This window comes from Oncorhynchus masou, chromosome 18, assembly GCF_036934945.1.
Source record: "Oncorhynchus masou masou isolate Uvic2021 chromosome 18, UVic_Omas_1.1, whole genome shotgun sequence".
Taxonomy (NCBI): domain Eukaryota; kingdom Metazoa; phylum Chordata; class Actinopteri; order Salmoniformes; family Salmonidae; genus Oncorhynchus; species Oncorhynchus masou.
Window position 1 is genome coordinate 60,115,369 of NC_088229.1, and position 22,906 is coordinate 60,138,274.

General features: G+C 41.7%; 3 protein-coding genes across 5 annotated transcripts; 2 read left to right on the forward strand and 1 right to left on the reverse strand.

Moving 5' to 3' along the window:
• Window positions 1-9,871, forward strand: LOC135505020 (chromobox protein homolog 1-like). Its single transcript, XM_064924035.1, has 6 exons — window positions 1-441; window positions 2,189-2,273; window positions 3,433-3,844; window positions 3,961-4,123; window positions 4,213-4,307; window positions 9,150-9,871. Exons 2-6 carry the CDS (start codon window positions 2,219-2,221, stop codon window positions 9,286-9,288), a joined length of 864 nt encoding a protein of 287 aa, XP_064780107.1. The 5' UTR covers window positions 1-441; window positions 2,189-2,218; the 3' UTR covers window positions 9,289-9,871.
• A 181-nt stretch (window positions 9,872-10,052) lies between these two features.
• nfe2l1b (nfe2 like bZIP transcription factor 1b) lies at window positions 10,053-17,728 on the reverse strand. Of its 3 annotated transcripts, none has more exons than XM_064924025.1 (6): window positions 17,522-17,728; window positions 15,182-16,029; window positions 14,290-14,511; window positions 14,102-14,155; window positions 13,789-13,947; window positions 10,053-13,695 (listed from the first exon to the last, which is right to left on the reverse strand). In XM_064924025.1, exons 2-6 carry the CDS (start codon window positions 15,737-15,739, stop codon window positions 12,316-12,318), a joined length of 2,373 nt encoding a protein of 790 aa, XP_064780097.1. In that variant the 5' UTR covers window positions 15,740-16,029; window positions 17,522-17,728; the 3' UTR covers window positions 10,053-12,315. The 3 variants fall into 3 exon arrangements, with proteins under 3 accessions (XP_064780097.1, XP_064780095.1, XP_064780096.1); XM_064924023.1 differs by having other exon boundaries at window positions 14,102-14,194; XM_064924024.1 differs by lacking the exon at window positions 17,522-17,728 and adding an exon at window positions 16,761-17,121 and having other exon boundaries at window positions 14,102-14,194.
• A 2,232-nt stretch (window positions 17,729-19,960) lies between these two features.
• On the forward strand, window positions 19,961-22,906 carry si:ch211-194k22.8 (uncharacterized). Its single transcript, XM_064924034.1, has 7 exons — window positions 19,961-20,208; window positions 20,327-20,422; window positions 20,842-20,901; window positions 21,027-21,132; window positions 21,236-21,477; window positions 21,703-21,889; window positions 22,247-22,906. Exons 1-7 carry the CDS (start codon window positions 20,131-20,133, stop codon window positions 22,399-22,401), a joined length of 924 nt encoding a protein of 307 aa, XP_064780106.1. The 5' UTR covers window positions 19,961-20,130; the 3' UTR covers window positions 22,402-22,906.

Here is a 22,906-nt window from a genome sequence, read left to right on the forward strand (position 1 = left end):
CCTTCATGATAAATGTTACAGCACCGATATTTTTGACTTTAGTAGCTAAAATATTATGGACAGGAGGAAATCATACACCTTTAGTAGAAAATGTTGTGTTAAAATCGAACATGTTCGAACGGGAGCGGACATATACCGCGTTGGTACACTCACTGAGCAGATCGGCCGACTAGCTAATCTCTAAATCATCTGAGACACCTACATGGAGATAACTTTGGTTACGTTGGGAAATCCACACGATGTAGAATCGATGCACGTGTACAAAGAATTTTTGAGATCGGAGACGAAGGGGGCGGACACGATATTTAGCTTACACAAGCTCATATTTGATTGATAATAAACTAAACACATTTATAAGAAATTATAACCCATATTATTTTGCTAATCATATAAACATTTGAAAACAGACACTGTTTTTCCTCTTGAAATACTCGTTTTGAGGTGAGTTGCATTCTATCCTTGCTAGTCTTCACTACCTGCACGTTTGTGTTGGGAAATAATGTAATTATAGCTAGCTACAGCGAGTATCTTGCCAACTACAGAACGATAAGAATGCATTTCTATATACAATGCGCTTTGTTGGATTAACTAGCTAGCTAACACATTCAGAATGTGCATGCTAGCGATGCTTTTGTTTTCTATTGAAACCAATATGGAGGAAAGTGGCGTGTGTAACTAGTACTCGAGAGCTCGTCTGAATCGGGGATGAACCGTGGCTCTGTAAATAACAGGGAACACTAGTAGCTAGACCGCTAGCTCAGTTTTCAAACGATATTAAACCATTTTTTGGCTAACTGATTATTTGTACTCTGGTCAAGCATGATGCCGTATCACCACAGAGTTTCTAAACGATTTTTGGTTCACCTCTTATTGTAGCCAGTGTTGCCAACAATAATTCAGTTGGGTCGGTAGGTAGCCTAGTGGTTAGAGCGTTGGTCAAGTAACCGAAAGGTTGCAGATCGAATCCCCGAGCTGACAAGGATAAAATCTGACGTTCTTTCACTGTTCATAGGCCGTCATTATAAATATGAATTTGTTCTTGTTCTCTTTAACGTGTCTAGTTAAATAAAAAATAAAATAAATAAACTATTTTTCAGTAAGAATCTGTATTGGCTCCTTGCCTTGTCGCTAGAGGACCGTTTCCACGACAACGTCACAGCACCAATTTGTCTTGCTGCGGCACAGCTGATTTTTCCCCGTGTAGCGTTTTTGTCCCCTTTCCCACCGCACACCTCCTGCCCTTGTGATTCTCTGCCTGTGTGTGCGGACAACTTCTCGCACTCTCGTTTGGGGCATAATTGTTTGGGAAAATTTGCTAAAGCTATCCCAAGGCTATCTGAAAGGTAGCTGCATTTTGTCGCTCGACTCTTTTACCAATAGAAGCCGCCGAAGGTATCTGAAAAAAAAATAGAGCGACGATGTCGCTAAATAAGCCCCTAGAAGGGTTTTGACTAAATTGAATACATATTTTGCCAGATTTGACTTTTCGTAATAGGTTAGGTGAACGCATGCAGCAAGTTAGAATAATTAACGTAGCAGGTTAGGATACTTAAGTTAGGGTTAGTTAAAATACCTCAAAAGCTGTATGCCTTCTAGTTTAGGACCCCCTAGTGAGCGTCGTTTTTCCTCATGTAGTAAAATGACAAACAACGTAAAAGGAATAATAGCGCCATCACCGGTTGGCCTACTCGTATTGTAAGTGGTTACTTGTCCTCCAGTTGTTGCACAGATTGAAGAAAGTGTTTATACTCCATCTCCTGCATGATGGCCTCAGTAATTTTGCGAGGTATCGCAACATCTGTGGTCAATTGAGCCCAACAAAAAAAATGTAGCTGCCCGGAGGCCATCCCTGTCCATATTCTTGTGCTTCTCTCCAGCACTGTACTCATTTGCTATTAGAAATTTGCATACGGGTTCTCTTGATTCACATCCATTTTCAGTATCTACAAAAAATAAACAACTTACTGTGACATTTAGGCATAGTAAACCTGTAAATACCATTCACTCACCAAAGTTCTCACAATTATTTTGCCCAACTACGTCAAGGGCCCATGTTAGAACCCTGTAAAAAATGGTATAGACATGTAGACATTCATGAATCGCTTTCTCTCCAATGCTATTTAAAAAAAACTCCTGTCTACCTTGTTGATTCCTGACCCCCATCGCCCCTACTCTTGACGTTGACCAGGAACCAACTGCTGGTCCCACGGTCTACCTGATGAGTATGAGCGAGTCTACAGAACCTTCTAATGATGCTCCCACTCTCACTGAAGGTCTTATAACATTTTTCAAATATTCAAGCCATTTCTCTGTTTTGTCTGTGTAAGGGGTAAAGGGAGTAGATGTTTTTGCAAAAGTCAAGCTGCTATTTCTACTAACAAATCTTCTTCTGCAGCAGTGGGTAAACATAGGCGTTTATCATTTATGTGTGGCACTCCGTGATGTTGTGAGTTTCCCATCTACCTCTGTGTTTCACTGAATTACAGTATATCATTTCAAAAGGTGATGCTACCTCTCACAAGACGCCATAGAGCTTAGTATCTTTAGGCTATAAAGGGAAATCTGCAGTTGCTGCATACATTTTTGGACTTATAAAGGAATGCTATACAGTCATGACTGAAGTTATTGGCCCCCTTGGTAAACATGAGCAAAAAATACTATAAAATAAATAATACAAATACTGAGCTATATTGTATGCAACAAAAAAAGGGAACATTTTATACTAGTACAATTATTCAGAAATTGATTTAACAAGTAATTTAAAATAAAGGGTTATTTCCTGGGTGTGCCTGGCCAAAGAGCTTTATTTTCAAAAGGCTCAGTGCTGTTATACTCGCAATGGGAGGATGCCAGAGTATTGAAAACGGGTGGTAATAACTTTGACGTATCTTTTTAGATTTGTTTTATTACTTGTCAAACAAAATCTCCTCTGAGCAAGTGTATTAGTATAAAATAATTGAGCATACAATATAGCTCAGTATTTGTATTATTTATTTTAGTCTTTTTTGCACATCTTTATCAAGGGTGTCAATAATTTAGGTCATGATCCTACTGTATACCTGTTGATTCTTAAAGAAAATAACTTATAAATGCCTCATTAACTTAAACTGTCTTACCACCTCAGAACCCAAAATATAAGCTTGTTTTACTCCTATGTTTGTAAACATTGTAAATGTTATTAAACACATCAACATGCTTAACTATACTTTTCATATCTTGGTTGTTCAGTCCTTGTAGTATATGCATTTGAGAGTGGTTACATTTCTCCAGGCCCATCCCTTAGCTTTTTTTTTTACCAAAACAGAGGCAGGGAATTCGCTTTGTTATTGTTTCAACTGCGGATTACCCCTTTAGTGAAAAGTTCAGTATAAGTGTCACCTCAACAGAGTGGCCGTTTTCTGGAGCCGTGATTTGCTGCTCCTGCACCCACAGCCCACATTACCCCTGCATCTGCAGACAACATTTCCCCTGCACCTGCAGACATCAATCCCCCTGCACCTGCAGACATCAATCCCCCAGCACCTGCAGACATCAATCCCCCTGCACCTGCAGACATCAATCCCCCAGCACCTGCAGACATCAATCCCCCAGCACCTGCAGACATCAATCCCTCTGCACCTGCAGACATCAATCCCTCTGCACCTGCAGACATCAATCCCCCTGCACCCACAGCCCCCACCCAGTCTCAGGTGACGATGACGACGCCGACTGAGAAGAAGGCAGAGGATGTTGTGCCTGTGGAGGAAGAGGAGGAGGAAGAAGAATATGTGGTGGAAAAGGTCTTGAATCGAAGAGTCGTGAAAGGAAGAGTGGAGTATCTTCTCAAGTGGAAAGGCTTTTCGGAGTGAGTTTCCACAATATCCCTAGTGTGTGGATTGCTTGTATTGACCAATCAAAACACCACTTTCCCTCCAATGCCGTTTTCGGGCTTGATTAACACCTGCCTGTATGTTTATTCAGTGACGACAACACATGGGAACCAGAGGATAATTTGGATTGCCCCGACCTGATTGCACAGTTTCTGCAGAAACAGAAATCGGCCCATGAGTCTGTGGGTAAGAGGAAGTCTGCAGAGACTAGTGTGGAAGGAGAGGAAAGTCGACCCAAGAAGAGAAAAGATGACGTAAGTCCTAAAGACCGACGCATGTACACAGATGCAATCATTTGTCTTTGCTCTGTCACATTGATTGACTGCGATTCACTGTGTTTTAGCCAGAGAAACTAAGGGGCTTCGCTCGAGGTTTGGATCCAGAAAGGATTATTGGTGCCACTGACTCCACTGGAGAACTCATGTTCCTCATGAAATGGTTTGTATAGCCTTTAATCGCCCTATTCATTGGAATTTATTTGTACCTTTATTTATACTGCTTACTAGACCTAATCATGGAGCAGTAGCATGTTAACTCCTGTTGTGCATACTGTCTACCTGTTAATTCCCAAACAGCGTAGATCAGCATACATTTCAAGCTAGTCTGATGCTGGTCAAAATGGTCTGACGAGCATGGACTAGCTCAGGAATAGGCAACTAGATTAAGCCGTTGGTCGATTTTTTTTTTTTTTTTTTTTTTTTGTAGGATGGCCGAACCTAATCATTTGTAAACTGCAAATTGACCACAACTGAGCCCATAAAGAGATTGTTATTTTCAAATCCAATCATTCATACCTTGATTACATTGAGACACAATCATCTCTTTTTTCTTTTCTCGTGGGAATACTTGGGAACAGATTTCTTAAATAAACACATTTTAGCCAAATTCCTGGTGATTTTAGTCATTTCTGACTAAACCAAAAACCCTTAACGTTTACCGTAACCATTTTAAATTTCAACTTAAATGGGGTGACTTTCCAAGGATCCCGTATAGCAATGACCTTTTTAGAATTTAAAAGCTCAGCAAAGTTCAAATTGGAATACAATGTCAGATATCTTGTTTATTTATAGAACAGATTAATGTGATATCACCGTGCAGGCTTCATCTAACAGCAGAACCAAATGACCTGGATAACAGTTGCGATTACATTAAAAGTAAAAAATGTAAGTGATCAATGCTTTTCAAGATTCTCCACTGATTATTACAGTAATTGTGAAGATCTCCACAGACCTGCTATTACCTATGCATGCTATCTTCAACATTCATGCTTTATATGATTACATAAAAAGAAATATACAGTGCATTTGGAAAGTATTAAGACCCTTGACTTTTTCCTTATTTTGTTACATTACAGGCTTTTCTAAAATATATTTGTTTTTAATTCCCTCATCAATCTACACACCATATCCCATAATGACGAAGCAAAAACAGACTTAGACATTTAAAACATGGAAATATCACATTTACATAAGTATTCAGACCCTTTACTCAATACTTTGTTGAAGCACCTTTGGCAGCGATTACACCCTCGAGTCTTCTTGGGTATGACGCTACAAGCTTGGCACACCTGTAGTTGGGGAGTTTCTCCCATTCTCTGCAGGTTGGATGGGGGGCGTTGCTACACAGCTATTTTCAGGTCTCTCCAGAGATGTTTGATTGGGTTCAAGTCCAGGCTCTGGCTGGGCCACTCAAGGACATTAAGAGACTTGTCCCGAAGCCACTCCTGCCTTGTCTTGGCTGTGTGCTTATGGTCGTTGTCCTGTTCGAAGGTGAACCTTCGCCCCAGTCTGAGGTTCTGAGTGCTCTGGAGCAGGTTTTCATCAAGGATCTCTCTGTACTTTACTCTGTTCATCTTTCCCTCGATCCTGACTTGTCTCCCAGTCCCTGCCGCTGAAAAACATCAGACAGCATGATGCTGCCACCACCATGCTTCACCATAGGGATGGTGCCAGGGTTCCTTCAGACGTGACGCTTGGCATTCCGGCCAAAGAGTTCAATCTTGGTTTCATCAGACCAGAGAAGCTTGTTTCTCATGGTCCGAGAGACCTTTAGGTGACTTTGGGCAAACTCCAAGTGGGCTGTCATGTTCCTTTTACTGAGGAGTGGCTTCTGTCTGGACATAAATGCCTGATTGGTGGAGTGCTGCAGACATGGTTGTCCTTCTGGGACATTCTCCCAACTCCACAGAGGAACTCTAGAGCTCTGTCAGAGTGACCATCAGGTTCTTGGTCACCTCCCTGACCAAGGCCCTTCTCCCCCGATTGCTCAGTTTGGCCGGGTGGCCAGATCTAGGAAGAGTCTTGGTGGTTCCAAACTTCTTCTATTTGAGAATGATGGAGGCCACTGTGTTCTTGGGGACCTTCAATGCTGCAGAAAGGTTTTGGTCCCTCAGATCTGTGCCTCGACACAATCCTGTCTTAGCGCTCTACGGACAATTCCTTCAACATCATGGCTTGGTTTTTGCTCTGACATGCACTGTCACCTGTGTGACCTTATAAATAGACAGGTGTGTGCCTTTCCAAATCATGTCCAATCAATTGAATTTACCACAGGTGGACTCCAATCAAGTTGTAGAAACATCTGGTAGGTCTACCACAACAGTGGTAGGCCTGATCACAGACAACGACGAGGCAGTCTATAGGGAGGTCAGAGACCTGGTCGTGTGGTGCCAGAATAACAACCTATCCCTCAACATAGCCAAGACTAAGGAGATGATTGTGTACTACAGGAAAAGGAGCACCGAGCACTTCCCCATTCTCATCAACGGGGCTGTAGTGGAGCAGGTTGACAGCTTCAAGTTCCTCGGTGTCCACATCAACAACAAACTAGAATGGTCCACCACACCAAGACAGTCATGAAGAGGGCACGACAAAGCGTATTTCCCCTCAGGAATCTAAAAATATTTGGCATGGGTCCTGAGATCCTCAAAAGGTTCTACAGCTGCAACATTGAGAGCATCCTGACTGGTTGCATCACTGCCTGGTACGGCAATTGCTCGCAAGGCCCTACAGAGGGTAGTGCGTACGGCCCAGTACATCACTGGGGCTAAGCTGCCTGCCATCCAGGACCTCTACACCAGGCGGTGTCAGAGGAAGGCCCTAAAAATTATCAAAGACCCCAGCCATAGTCTGTTCTCTTTGGCCTAGACCGGAGTGCCATGTCTAGGCCAAAAAGGCTTCTCAACAGTTTTTACCCCCAAGCCATAAGACTCCTGAACAGGTAATCAAATGGTTACCTGGACTATTTGAATTGTGTGCCCCCCCTAACCCCTCTTTTTACGCTGCTGCTACTCTCTGTTTATCATATATGCATAGTCACTTTAACTATACATTCATGTACATACTACCTCAATTGGGCTGACCGACCAGTGCTCCTGCACATTGGCTAACCGGGCTATCTGCATTGTGTCCCGCCACCCGCCAACCCCTCTTTGACGCTACTGCTACTCTCTGTTCATCATATATGCATAGTCACTTTAACCATATCTACATGTACATACTACCTCAATCAGCCTGACTAAGCGGTGTCTGTATGTATCCTCGCTACTTTTATAGCCTCGCTACTGTATATAGCCTGTCTTTTTACTGTTTTATTTCTTTACTTACCTATTGTTCACCGAACACCTTTTTTTCTGCACTATTGGTTAGAGCCTGTAAGTAAGCATTCCACTGTAAGGTTGTATTCAGCGCACGTGACAAATAAACTTTGATTTGATCTCAAGGATGCTCAATTGGGTCGGCAGGGTAGCCTAGTGGGTAGAGCGTTGGACTAGTAACCGGAAGGTTGCGAGTTCAAACCCCCGAGCTGACAAGGTACAAATCTGTCGTTCTGCCCCTGAACTGGCAGTTAACCCACTGTTCCCAGGCCGTCATTGAAAATAAGAATTTGTTCTTAACTGACTTGCCTGGTAAAATAAAAATAAAATTAAAATTTTGAGTCTCATCACAAAGGGTCTGAATACCTATGTAAAAAAAGGTATTTCTGTTTATTTGTAAAGAAAAAAAGTGCAAAACTTTTTTTTATTGAATCCATTTTAGAATAAGGCTGTAACGTAACAAAATGTAGAAAAAGTCAAGGGGTCTAAATACTTTACGAATGCACTGTATAATTACAGTAATCTCATTGTGACCATGACTATTTACTGTATTACAAAAATGTATATTGAATTGTTTGGTTGACAACACAGTCAAATATCAACATTTCGAGGAGATTTATCTACAGCTTGGATAGGTCCGTCTGAGCCGCAGGCTTAATCCCAGTCTTGAACTTTTTTATTTTTGGTTTCGTCGGAGATATGAATCCAATATATAATTTAACTTGTCGACAAGTTAATAGGCTGTTTATTGTATTTCAATAATAATAATAATAATTGACATGTTGGATTCACGTCTCCATCTCAACCAAAAATCAAAGTCATAGGATTAAATCAAACTTTAAAAGCACTTTAAATAACGTTTGATTTGATTTAGTCCTTGTATTTTCCATGTAGATTCCACATCGCAATAAATTGTCAAATTACATTGAAACAACATTAGTTCGACTAGCTGGTGCCCAGTGGGATGTCATAAATAATTAAGCACTTTGATGCTTGTTTTTGCTAGTCACCAGCATCAAAGTGTCCAAAACCCAATGAAGGCTAGTCACCAGCATGTGCTGGTCTATGCTGGGTTTTTTTCAGCAGGGTATGCATCAATGAAAACTACAATAATCCATTGCTTTCATCTCCCCATTCCCTGTATCCTGACCTACAGATGCGGTCAAATATATTTTACATTTTGAAATTTAACCTTTATTTAACAAAGCAAGTCAATTAAGAAATTCTTATTTACAATGACGGCCTACCCCGGCCAAACCCGGACGACGCTGGGCCAATTGTGCGACGCCCTATGGGACTCCCAATCATGGCCGGATGTGATATTGTTACCCTTGCACTTTGCAATGGAACTTTTTACTTGCAATTTAACACATGCAAGCTAAATTAACGAGAATCATTGCCTCCAACCTAGTTGGAATAATTTAGTCCAGGACATTTGAAGTGAAATCTAAATTTAATTTAAAAAAATGTCTTGGTCCTGTGCGGTTGTAAATCAAACAAATACACGTGTAAACACAAATTTTTTTCCAACTTATTTTAGAACAAACTGAATCATACAATGGTGCCAATATATTTGACCGCATCTGTATGCTTCATGGCGTCACTACAATCCCTGAACTAGCCACAACCCTCCACTTAAGTACTCATCCAACTCATGGTTCTTTCCACACGGCCTGTTCTTGTAGGAAAAATTCTGATGAAGCAGACCTGGTACCCGCTAAGGAGGCAAACGTGAAGTGTCCACAGGTGGTCATATCCTTCTACGAGGAGCGGCTTACGTGGCACTCTTACCCCACCGAGGAGAAGGAGGACGACAAGAACTAGCCGTTTGGTGTCAAGCTGGTTCTGAAGACTATAGAGGTAGTGCAAGGGCATATGGGTTCTAGGCAGAGGGTCTGAAAAAGCAAGATAGCATTTGAACTCCCTTTTGGCTTAATATCACCCATCAGGTTAAACTCTTATCTGGATATGATCAGTCAATACAGGCTATGGGTTATCTTGAAACACAACCCTGAAAGAAATATATAATGCAGTGTTAATTTTTAAAGATTCACTTCAGTGATGGTTTATTTGGATACTACAAGATCATTTTCACACTGCACCCTTGAGTAAGAGGTCCAGACCTTTTTGCTATGACATTACTGTATAGGCTGGTGGAGATGTTATCATTCATAGTGTTGTAAACAAGAGAAGTGCCATTTTGTCTTTTAACGTAAATGTTTTGTAGCGTTTAGTGCAAAACGATGTTAATCTGTGCTCATTTTGTGACGGTTTTATTCGTGTATTAAGGTGACTTGTTGAAAACCATATCTTTTTACTTTGCTCATTCGTCCATATTATCATTCTAACATTTTCATAAACAGAACTTGCTTGTCTGTTTTTGGAGAATAAACAACTTTTTGTTACAGTTGTCTCAGTATCATTCTGACAAAACTACAAGTTTGTGTAAATAGTTGGATAGCTACATTTAGAAAGGCTTGATGTATTCATCTTCACAAAACCTAATGAACGGACATCCTATTCCCCCCCCCCAAAGTATACTTATGGACACATTTCACTCTGTTATTAATAACGCGAATGATGCACAGTCAGATGAAAATAAAAACACTTTATTAAATCAATAAAATAACAATCCCAGATTGCCAGCAAATATTTTAAAGTAAACCAAAGAAACTGCACAACCAAACCCAAAGCAGGGGTGAGAAGGCTGTGCAAAACACACAAACTACAGAAATAATGACAAAACATGAAACATTTAAATATTTACAGAACAAACAAATGCAGTGCGCTAAGAGTAGTAATAACTTAGTGGGTTTAGCATTGTGTTGCAATGCAGGTGAACATTGCATGTCTGAATATGTCAAACGTTTTCTCAAGTGCAAGAACTAACAACTTAACAGCTGTCTCATTTCTTTTCATTTAAATTTTGAGATGCCCCAAATGTATTTCCTGCTAAAAGTATTAGTACTGCATGAAACATTTGATTAAAAGCAATGTATTTTACTTGGCTCCCCTCTCAGGTTAGTGATGACAAGAACAATGTAAGTTATGTGAATGAATAAGAACATAGGTCATCCTCATCATTGCAGCAACTTAGTTCTTTTCCCCCCTTTACTGTAGATCTGGGGCTCTCAAATGTACTCAAATTCTCTTTAAAACAGCCATCTCTGCTGCATTAAATGGAATACTAATCATCTTTTTGTTGTTAGGGGTACATGCTAAAACACAATTTTTGACCCTAATAAAACACAAGCTCAGATAATAGCACTTCTAACATAATGAAAACAGTCCAATAACCTTTGTTTGTAAAACCAACAAATGTATAAAATGTGCTTGTGAAACAAAGGCATTCGAAAACAAGGTGCTCACTTCACACATTCTTCTTGTCAGTTCGATTCAATTGATTGACTTCTCCGACACAAATGAATGACCCGTAAACTATTGCAGCTGACATCTAGGCTATTCATCAACTGAATCTTGTCCATTGCTTCAGATCACTATCAAATAGAATGACAACAACATCCCCAAGTTACTCTTTCAAAGACTACCACTCTGTAATTACTGGACAGACAAACTGCTTATCTCTGTCACCTTACAAGAAAACCAACCAACTTAATGTTAATGACAGTAAAGATGGGTGCATATGATTAGTAATTAACAGGCGAAACTTCCACAGGGCTGCAGTTCATGCAGTAGTTCCTGCAAAAAATGGCCTATCACAAATCAATATTGTGAGTTTCCCTGTCCTGCAACGTGGTTTACAGGCACAACACACGGTGTGTGATGCAATAAGGGCAGGGAGTAGACCTAAGATGATATCAAGCAAGACCTCTAACCTATCTTATTCTGGAGAGTATGAGAAATTGTGGAAAACTAAAACAAAATGACCAGAAGAGCCCATCCTTTAAACCTGTGGCAGAGGGATAGCCAGAGACACGGCACGATGCATACAGCCAAGCCTTAGAAGGACAAATTACAGTGCTATGTATAGATATACAGAAGCTGTTACATTTGTTATGCAGTGTGTGCCTTCTTCCTCAGTGTCCCATCTCCTACACCCATCATGCTCCACCATCATGGCTAGCCCAAGAATACTCTCCAAGCCTCTCTTTTTTTGTGTTCCAGTGTCCTAGTTCTGTCAAAGAAACTCAAAAGTCAATGACATTGGTCAATCAAAAACTGTGGTGTTTGTAATACAAACATTTTGAATGAGTGCAGTGTCAAGACTACCTAGACATTTGCCTAGAAAACAAGTGAAGTGAACCATACAAATTTGGTTATTATCGGCGGTATACGATAATGGTATCCCAGATGATGGACTTGCTTTTTATCTCAAGTTTCTCTTGGCTTTCCTCTTCTACTTACTCCAGAAACACTCCACCAATCATGTCAAGGCCCAAGCAAGAACTCTGGTTTAACAATCTGTTTGACGCTGACTAACAATGGGCTGGAATTTACACCCCATTTCATGTTGACTAAATGTTTGTTTTTCTTCAACTCCACTTGATACCAGTCCCTTCACTCCACAACATGATTTATCAACTTCCTCTTCACTGGGCTGGTGCCATAGGATCCAGAGAATCCTTTCAACCCCATATTTTCCTAGTTTATTCATTTTCCCCCACCTAAACAAATCCAGTACTCAAATGAAGAACTGCTTCAAAGTCGTTTTCCAGAGAAAACGCAGGAACCAAAAAAGAAAAGGAAAAAAAAACTAATGCAGGAAGAGTAGTCAACAATGCTATGTTTCTCTTCACAAGAATCTTCTTAAAGAAAAAAAGACCTCTTGCGTCTGCAGAAATCGTTCTTAGTGATTTTAGCAAAATTAAAGAAAGGGCAGCAGCTTCCTCCTCACTTCTTTTTGTCCTTTTGTTTCTTGTCGGGCTTACGGGTCTGCTGATCTGTCATGTTGCGGGGCATGATCAGAACGCTGCCGTCGGCGCTGTACTGGAGTGAGTACTCGCTGGGGGGGTAGGGCCGGCCCTCCTCATCCCGAAGCTGGGTGAACACTTCCTGGTAGAGGCTTTGCACTTTCTGCTTCATCTGACGGATGGAGCGAATAAACTCCATCTTCTCCTTCAGAAGTCGCGCCTTGTCACGACGCATGTCGTGCACCCCTTGCTCCAGGTTGATGATGGTATCCAGCTTGCGCTTCCGGCAGTTCTGGGCCGCCATCTTGTTCTTGCCACGTCTACGAATGTCGCGAACGAGGGCCAGTTGGGCCTCGCTCAGGTGGTGCTTGGACAGAAGCTCGTTGAACTCCTCTACAGGCAGATTGATGATCTTCTCATTTGAGAAGGGGATCTTCATGGCCCGAGCCCGGCGCTCGTCGCGACTCGACTGTTTGTCCAGGAAGTCCTGTTGGGGCTGAAGCTTCGACTGCTTCTCGCGGCCCATTTTCTTGCCAGTGGGAATCGGTAGCTCTGGGTGTTCATCTAACGAGGAAGACAGTGGTAAATTGTAAGTGTGATTGTGGTTGATGTTGTCAAGCTGAGGGAGCCCATGGAACTGGGAAGGGTCTTGATAGCTCATGCGGCAGAGCTTGTTGAATTCGGATTGGTAGCCCCCCACAGCACCTTCTTCTGGTTCCACGGTGACCGACTCAGAGTCAGTGCTGTATCCCACAGCCCCTTCCTCTGAGAAGGTGGCAGAGGTGGAGGAGGAGGCGGCAGAGGAGCAGGAGGTCTCAGAGCTGCTCGGGGAGACCGGGCTGTGACTGGAGTCCAGGGAGAGGCCTGAGTCTGAGTCGAGTTCATCCTCCAACTGAGAGGCCTGGGCCTGGCTGAAGCCCTCCTCCATTGCCAGGTCCAGCAGGCTGATCTCATCCAGCATAGACTCCTCCAGCAGACTGCTGAAGGGGTCAGGCAACACTGGGGTCGAAGTGATGTTGTTGGTGCTGTTTAGAGGCGGTGGGAGAAAGAGTCCAGTCAGGTTGGTGGCTCCGAATGTAGAGTTGACGCTGGAGGAGTTGGAGCTGGAGGACATTCTAAGCAAGGGAGGGCGTGGGGTGCCAGTGCCATCAATCTCTGGATTGAAAAGCGTGGGAAAATCCTGACTGCAGCTAGGGAGGGAGGCCTGGTGAAGGCTGACATCTTGGTGGATAAGGGTGGAGGAACGAGTAAGTCCAAAGCTTTCAACCGAGCCTGACTCAGTTGTGCTGCCACTGGTATTGGCACTGTTTGAAGTAGTGCTGAGGAAGGAGTTCTCAGAGGTGTTGTTAACCTCCATTTCCTTCAAAGAGGAAAAACCTGGTTAGAGAACATCTAATAACAAAAATATATATTTATTGGGAGAACCAGTTGTGATTAAAGCACAAGTACAAACCTGTAGTTCCATGATAGCCATGATGTCTTGCCACTGCTGCTCCAGGTCCAACTGGGGCACAGGCTGGGGCAACGGGGGAGGCAGTGGCAGCCCCTGAGATGTGGATGGAGCTTCTTCATTGGCCACTGCAAGCTCAGCAGTGACTACAGGGGCTACGAACTGATAAGATGTTTACCTTAAAAATTATCTCACAAACATGTTGAGATTATAATAGACCATAAAGGCAATCTACCTTTTGTAATATCATGGTTTGTTTAACTTAATTTAAATGAAGACATTTCTGTCTCCTGAAACAACTTGCAAATGTCTTTACCTCAGGAGATTCTTCTCCGAAAGGGAAGGTGGCCTCAAGCAGCCTCAGGCATTCCTGCAGAGACAGTGAGGTCTGAGAGCCAAGGCTTGTGAGCTGAGGGGGAGGGGCAGACAGCACAGAGGTCACTCCCTTAACTATCAACTGCAGTGGACACAGGATCATGAAACACAATCTGTGCCCTTAGCTACCTGCTCTGGTATGCTTTCCCCTGTCTCTCCATCCACAGGCTGAGCCTCTTGAAGGTTCACTCCGTTCCTCCAGCTCTCCTGTGCCTCTGTCCCTTCCTTCTTCTCCTCTGGGCTGGGCTTCTCCGCCTCGCTCTCCTTCTGGCGGCTGCTGTAGTTGAACACTTCCCGTCCTGCGCCAAGGTCGATATCCTGTCGCCACAGGATGTCAATCAAATCAATGTCCTGAAAAAGACATGTCAGATGAGGAAGATGTCAGGACTACAAAGAAAAGAGCCCTCTTGATTGAGTTGTACACCATCTTGTCTTACACAACTTAATTCTAAATCAAAAGCACTTCAAGGAGAGAGAACTACTTGACTGTGGTGCAATTGCCAAAAGATGGCTTCAGCTGTGATATGGTTGGCTTTACATGATATTTTCATCCGCAGATAGGTCAACACGTGGTGATATACATAAGATTTAAACTTCAGATCATGTAACTTGAAGCTAAGCCCACTGATTCAACTGTAGCCACTTAATTACCATAAAAGCATGTGATTCCACTCCAGTGGGAGACTCTGTTCATTCTAGAGCTTTAACAATGGCTTAGTGTTTGGCCCAAAACCACACTGCGTCTTGAGTGGTGGCCCTGTGACTATTACGGCAAAGAATGATTCTAATGTAGGAAAAATTACATTATAATAATGCAGATTACACAATGCCAGAAAAAACGTCCATTTGATTACAATTGTGTTTTATCAAGGTTCAGACATACAATGGGTCTCTGATTGACAGCTAAATACAGTAAGCTCCTAGTAATATATCCCTGTACATTACGATAGACATGCCATGCCTCAGCTTGCCCTAGTTTTGTGATCCTGAGTAGAGGTGAGATCATTGCATGCTTTCTTACCTCTTTGGTAAGGTCAGCGTTGCCCTCCCTGTTGCCCTGCTCCTGGCTGTCCTCGGGGGCCACAGCTCCCAGGGTTCGGTCCTCTCCACTCAGATTGTAGGTGGACTCAGGCGCTCCGCCGCCGCCCCCCCTCATGACCGGGGCTTCGGAGTTGTTCACGTCCTCCAGGCCGGTCCCATTGTCCAGGGTGATGCTGGGGCTGGGCTGGCTGGCGGCGGACACCACAGTCTCAGGGTCGCGGTGCACCAGCCACGTGCTCAGTTCTGGACTGGGCACTGACAGGCGATCTAGCTGGCGCACCTGATTCAGCAGCCGGCGGGTGGTAAAGAACTGGTCGAGGTCCACACTCTTGGGATGGATGCCATACCCGTCCAGCGTGTTGCGGAGGTTGTGGAACTGCGTCTGGGTGTAGGCCGAGCTGGGGCCTAGGATGATCTCTCGCAGTGGGGGCAGTTGATTGCTCAGGTAGGTGTCCAGGTCCACCCGCACCCCAATGAGACTCAGGAGGATGGTGAACTGAATCAGGCCCTCTGTGAAGTACTTTTTCAGGTAAAGCATTTCTTTACAAAGGAACAAAAAGTGAAAGTAAAAAAAATAAGTAAAAAATAAATAGAAACAACAGAAAAATTGAGTTCCACAATAGTTGATATTGAGATTGACTGATAAAGAATGAAAGTATGAAAATTGCAGATATGACAGAAGTGAAGAGCGACTTTTGGAGTTTGCTTATTATGTGAATAGAATGTAGAGGGTTTCTGTGGTCTTGTATGGGAGTCCAATATCAGTCAAAGGCTGAACTGTTTTCTAGGTCAGGTTTTGGTCTTCCCCATTAGTAAGTCCTCCCATATCTGCACAGAGAGAGAAAAAGAGAGAGAGATCAAGGACAAATTAAACATCCTTTTCTAGGTGTTGATGCCTTTAAAATGTAATGACAAGATTTAAAAAAAATATGAACTTGTTGAGTAAATACGTTTAGGTCAACCTGAGCCTGTGTTCTACCATCAAAGTTCACTTAGTCACAGAAAAAAAAAATACATTACATAATGTCAAAATAATATGTCATAACAGCTGCAGAATGCATCAAACATTGTTTAGGCCAAATGAAATGTCAGTATGGCCTTGTAAATTGAAACAAACAGGCTTGTCAGCCACACATGATTTAAGATTACCAAAATCACCGATAAAACCAACAGGAATTGCCAAGTAAAATGCACACTGAACTCATAACCATAAACCAATCATATGCACTGCCAGTGCAGAGGCAATAAATGAGATAACAAACAGTCTCACATTCCACATATTTCTATGGGAGAGAACAATTAGAACCCTACTTCTTAGCAGCAAACCATTACATCTTCACTTTCTATAGCAGTGGTTTTTCCTCCTGGGGACCTCACATCTGATTCCAGATGTCAACTAATCATAAAACCCTTGACTAGGTAAATCAGGGGAGCTAGTTCATGACTACAACTAAATTGTGAACTGGGGTCGCCACGGAAAGGTTTAATGGCCACTGTCTCTAGAGGACACACTGCACCTCAACCCCAATTTAAGATGAAGACCAAATAGACAAGCCAACCTGACAATGCAGAACAACTGAAATGGATCATCAAGGCCAGTGCAGGAATAGATAGTTGTGAAGGTGAAAGAGGGAGGGTCTCTTGGGTTCTCCTCCAGTAGCTACGCTTCCTGACACCCATCCCTAGCTTTCTCCCTCTCACCCATCCCTTGCAGTCTCCCTCTCATCCATTTTCTTTTCAAGATCTCCAGTTTACCGATGTATACAAAATAACATTAAATTAATACCAATAAAAACGATGCATCAGTTTATACATCAATAGTGTTTAAAAGTAGGCAACCTAACAAAATCATAGCTAGCATCCAACGGTATTTATCGTCCAGACTCCAGTGGGAAGTGTTCATAGCGCTCACTTCCGCTATCAAGCAACCTCCCTAGCAACAAGTGGCGCAGTGACAACAGACAGGCTGGTGAACCATTAACAAAACAAGGGCACAAGCACAACATGGGATCCTCACAAATGTTTGCCAATGGGAAAGGATTGGGGCGGGATGTTGATGTGACAGCAACGGGCAAAGAGAAATTGCTAAAATGTAACGTTAGTTAGCTAGCTAACGTAACGGTTACAATGTATTTTAAACAATGTTTTGTATTGCCACTCAAATAAATGTAGACACAAGAAGCAGACAATCCATCTGCTAACTTTAAGTCGCTTGTCAAAAAACACAAGCACAATTAGCTACAAACTGACGCAATCTAACGTTCTGTAGATAGCTAACAAAGCTAGTTGGCTAGCTAGCTAAAACCTATTTCATACTTACGCGTGAAGATTTTATACATTTGCCTGTATGCCCACAAGTCGGCCAACTTCTATAACCATTATCTGAATCCAGAAGAGTTCTCTCATATGTGTTATAAGCATTACCCAAAGTCATTATCCACCCTTTCCCCCCATTGAATGGCCCACCATGACTTGCAATATTTCCAATTTTCTAGCTAGCAGCAGCGCGTCTGACGCCAAAACAAGGCTTCCCACAGAGCATGCGTAGAATATTCTAGGGCGCATGTTTTCATCACCGCAGTGAAAATCACCGAATTTAATCCCTGGCTTCACAAATCAATTATTAATTAGATTTAGACTGAAAAAAGTCAACTTCATATCATATTATAGATTTAAAATAGAAATCGAATACAACAATCAGCCCTTTCTATACAATTAATCGATTTTTGTGGGCTAAACGTCAAATTCGTTTCAGAAATAGGATGGGGCTCGGCCTATTAATTATATAATAATTCACACAGAAAGTGAACAACTGGTTTCACAATTATGCATAGGATATTATGCCTGTGTAACAGCATGTGTTTTATATCATGTTTGTTTCTTTACATTTTTATTTTACTTTTTACTAGGTAGATTGAGCATAGAGCTATAAAATAATGAACAGTCAGTAACTCCTACTGTCCCCCGTGAGAATCAAACCAACAACCCTGGCGATGCAAGCGCCATGCTCTACCAACTGAGTCAGACGTGACCGCAGATGTAGTAATGCAATATAGATGACGTCTGTAACGTGTTTGACTATGATTGTTTTTAATAAAGGGGAACAAAAATCTGCATTTTGTATTATTGTATCATTGTGGAGTGACACGTAAATACATGTTTCTAACTCTACTGTCTGTATGTCTTTACAGTGTCTGCCATGTATCCTGCTCTCGTGTCCAACTATCACTCTGAGTCTGAGGCAGTCAGTGCATAGCACAACTTTGTAGTATCAAGGCTCAGGAAAAGACCCAGATACAGACAGTTTCGAAGTAACAAAAGTTTATTACAGAAACAGGGGGGCAGGCAAACGACAGGTCAAGGGCAGGCAGAGGTCAGTAGTCCAGAACAGAGTCCGAAATGTACAGAATGGCAGGCAGGCTCAGGGTCAGGGCAGGCTGAGGCCAGTAATCCAGGGTGGTGTGACAAGGTACAGAACGTCAGGCAGGCTCAGGGTCAGGGCAACAGAATGGTCAAAAACTGGGATAGCTAGAAAACAGGAACTACAGTAGAGCAAGACAGGAACACGGGTAAATCACTGGAAGGCTAGACGAAACAAAACGAACTGGCAACGGACAAACACAGAACACAGGTATACGTACACTGGGGATAATGTGGAGGATGGCAACACTTGGAGGGGGGTGGAGATAAGCACAAAGACAGGTGAAACAGATCAGGGTGTGACAGGTAAGGGTTAACCCAACAGCGAGGTAGTGGAACAGGAAGAGCAGTCCAGGACTGTCCAAGTTGGTTGAATAACCCAATCTTCATCTCCACACCATCTCCAATTTATGACGTTTATTGGGATAATTCATACTTTCATAGGTTTTGTTACTCAAAGAGACCTCCAGTTAATTTCCACAGAGACAAAATCGGTATTTGAATAAAGGATAATGGATTTTTGTGAGTGATTATGATGGATGGATGCTACCAGATCACAAGAGAGCACATTTAAGCAGGCAAAACATCCACTGTTGAATTAACTTTAAAAAAAAAAATGTTTTTACAATTTATTAAAAGTTTAATTAAGATTGGATTGATACATATCCAGGATGTGGACAAAAAGTTGTGAAAAATATCATTTTTATCACAGTTATCAACTTCAATTTGGCTTGCAGACATTGCTCAAATGCATCATGATGTGTCATTAAATCTATTTTTGGAGAGCATACATGCTCTTTGTATTTTGTGGCACATACAGTAAAGCCATTGTAATACACTATGAATACATATTTCTCTTAGTCTTTTCTGTGAATGTAATGGTCTTTTTCTAAACTATCAATCGACCAGTATTTCAAAGAATGCATCTTCTTTTCAAGAAAATATGTTTATGAACTATCAATTTGTAGCAAATTAACTGAAACTGTGACGAATTTCTCAGTTACATCGCCACACAAGCATATCATCTCTCAACAAAAGTATTGCTTTGACTGTTTAATGCAATGCATACATGCATCAAAAAAGTATGCTTTGATAGTGTCAATAATTATAATAGAAAAAAGTAATGAAAATACTCTTCCAATTCTTATTGGTAAAATTAAAAGTAATTTTCTGATTATCATCACCCAAAGTGACGTATTAGGTAGCAAAAGGTACAATGTAACTTTGAGAGGGATACAAATCATTATCGAAACATTCACGGCTACAATTTAACAGTGCCACGTTACGCCTCAGTGTATAAAATCCTCACTCCCTCTCTCTGTTTTGGCATCAAAGGGGATGTCTTCGCACGATGGTTCTGGAGTAGAAGAAAGACAGCAAGCGTCCCATCCTGCGTTACCCTCTTCCGTTTACCCAGGACACTTTCACTTATCAGTCTTCCCCAATATTTTGAACACGTGCAGTATGCTGGGCACAGGTTTTCTGCAAGGCAGTTAATGGAATAGAAATATGAGAAGGAAATCAAAGGCGAAACGAGTCCTTGACTACGAAAGTGAAGAAGATGAAGACGGGGCTCAAAAAGTAGATGTAAGCTTTGTAAGAGTTGCCTATTGTCATAAAATGTTTTGATCTTAAAATATTAACAACTGTGCTGTGAGTTTGAATAAAGGTGTTTTAACTATATCATGCCATAACTGTCTAACAGCATGGGGCGCAGAAAAGAAGAAAACAGATGTATCTTGATAAAGAGACAGTCGAAGAAAATTCTTTATCCTCAGCCGGCTTCCAGAAGTGGATACGGGTTTGTTACTTATACAGTTACATACTGTATATCTTGAACCATGTCTATTCTATAATACATGCACCACCATGTATGGCATATGTTGTTGTTAGCTGTGATTTGACCAATGGACACTAGGCTTGGGGTGCAAGCATGGAGAACAACGGGGTAAAACATGGTACTAAATGAACTGCTTCTCAATTGAACAAAAGGTGGCTCTTTTTTGGACTGAGTGTAGTGTGCATTTATATGTTTTGTTACTTTATGTCACAACTTCAAAGTAGTCATTTTTTATGTTTTCCTGTTATAATGGGTATCTCATGAAATAGGCTTTGAAAGTTACTTGTCAATTCTTATTTCAGAGAAAGTTCGTAATGGTAATAAAATAGTTAAAACTTTGGATGATTGTATACAAACTTTGAAATCCTATTTTTTTACAGGCTTTTGAGCTGGGCAGTCCTAACTTGTATCACCTGAGGGACAGCAATTCCAATACAGAGGTAAGCCTATACACACACACAACCCACTCTTTCTGTACAGGTGTGGACAATTTGTGATGTGATGTTATCTTGAACATTCCTTCCAATATCCAACATCCAATTCTGATTTTGCCTTGTCATGGCAGGAGTCAGAGTTTCTGCAGTCATACTCAAAGATGAAACTCATTCCTATGGTGATTTGCATGCAAAGAGAGATGGAAAGCTTGAAAGACCAAATTCAGTGCCTTACAGGTGAGGGGATTAAAATGAATGAATGAAATCCTCTTGAAACTTTACACATTTGATCCAGAGTGAAGTTAAATGTTTAGGACATTTTGTGTGGATGACTCGACAGCTTGTGGAGAGCTGTCCAGAAACCTCAAAGCCCTGATAGAAAAGACCCAGAGGTGGTCGAATGAGGACAGCAAGACATCTGTCCAAGCATCACGTCCTAGCCTAACTGTAGGACTTGTCAGTGGAGATGCCATGACCCCAGATTTACTGGCCTGCCCAACTGGGATGAATGGGCAGTGGGAGAAACAGGGGGCCTTACCCCAGAAACTACACAGGCACCATAGGGATGGACTCTTCACCGAGGTACAGATAAACCACTACACTGATTTTTGGTCATGTTCAAGAGGCACGAAATGGGATAAAACATTTAAATAAATGGATGAGGTTCTACTAGAAATAACACTTATTTTCATTTTCCTGATGGAATATTTGGTGTAAAAATAAAAAAAACTTGACCTAAACCCTGCCTCTTTTGAACTGGTTGTCAGTCCCCAAGTCTTACATATACACATCTTATTTTGCCCTCAGTTCATTACCCCAGAGTTGTTGGAACGGTGCAACACTGGCACTACAGCTCAGAAACTGACCAATGACCTGTTGCGAGGGCTGTATGAGAGGGACTGCCTAGCATCCCACTCCATCTCAGGGCTGGTGTACCACAAGAGGTCTCAGACCAAACCTGCTCTCCCTACTGAGGAGGTCCAGGCCATACTGAGTAAGCAGTCTTTCCCTCAACATACCTTATTGGGAGACATAATAAAGACAGCACAGAACACTGAGGTTCAGTGCAAAATGCATTATTAGGCTAATGTTTATTTGATTATTGTTTGAAAAAGGTAGTTGGAATGTCTTAAATAAATATCTACAATCATTGTAGACTTTGGTTTTGACTTGCATAATAACTGTATTGTCAATGTTTCCTAACTGTTCCTGACCTAGTTTTCTAACCTTCAACCACCTCTAAGAATTGACGTACATGAGAGAAAAAAACATGTGTTATGCACAACTGTAATAATTTCTGTTTAAGGGAGTTCCGCACGCAAATGTACATTTCATGTGACTATTTCCACAGGGACAGTTCAGTATTTTTTTCCTGGAAAGACAGATGTGGAAATTAAAGGATACATCCGGCAGAAACTGCAGAACGAGGCGAAGAGGCTGAGGAAGAAGCCTCCACTGTTGGGTAATATGGATTCCAGCTTTGACCTCCCCTGCCCCAGAACGTAGTGTTAACATGGATTTTGTCAAGGATCAAAGGTGAAATATCTGATTATGGATAATTAACAAATGCATGGAGGTCATTTTTTTTTACTTCAATGAACCATGTTCGACTGCTGACGTTTGTGAGAGGTTGAGATTTGAATAGGTGATCATGCAGAACGCAAGTTTATCCTCAGTTCAGTCAAACATGAATTCAAACTTTGCATTTACCCTGGCCTCTGGTTGCTGTAGATCTAGATAAAGCATAATACTGTAGCATATGTGAACTTTATGTCCCGATTATAAATAAATGCCAATTGTTTTTGAATTTTGTATTTTTAAGATAGTCATTTGCAAAACATTGGACCTTGCAAAATCAATGCTGAACGAGTGTTAAGCACATTCTCAATGCCTTTAAAAATTAACTGTACGATGAGCCCCATGATGAGTTAATGTTGTTTTTTTGCAATGACAACCTGATAGTTGATTGGATTGAACAAAATGTATCTGGAAATTTGCAGTTTTTCCATTA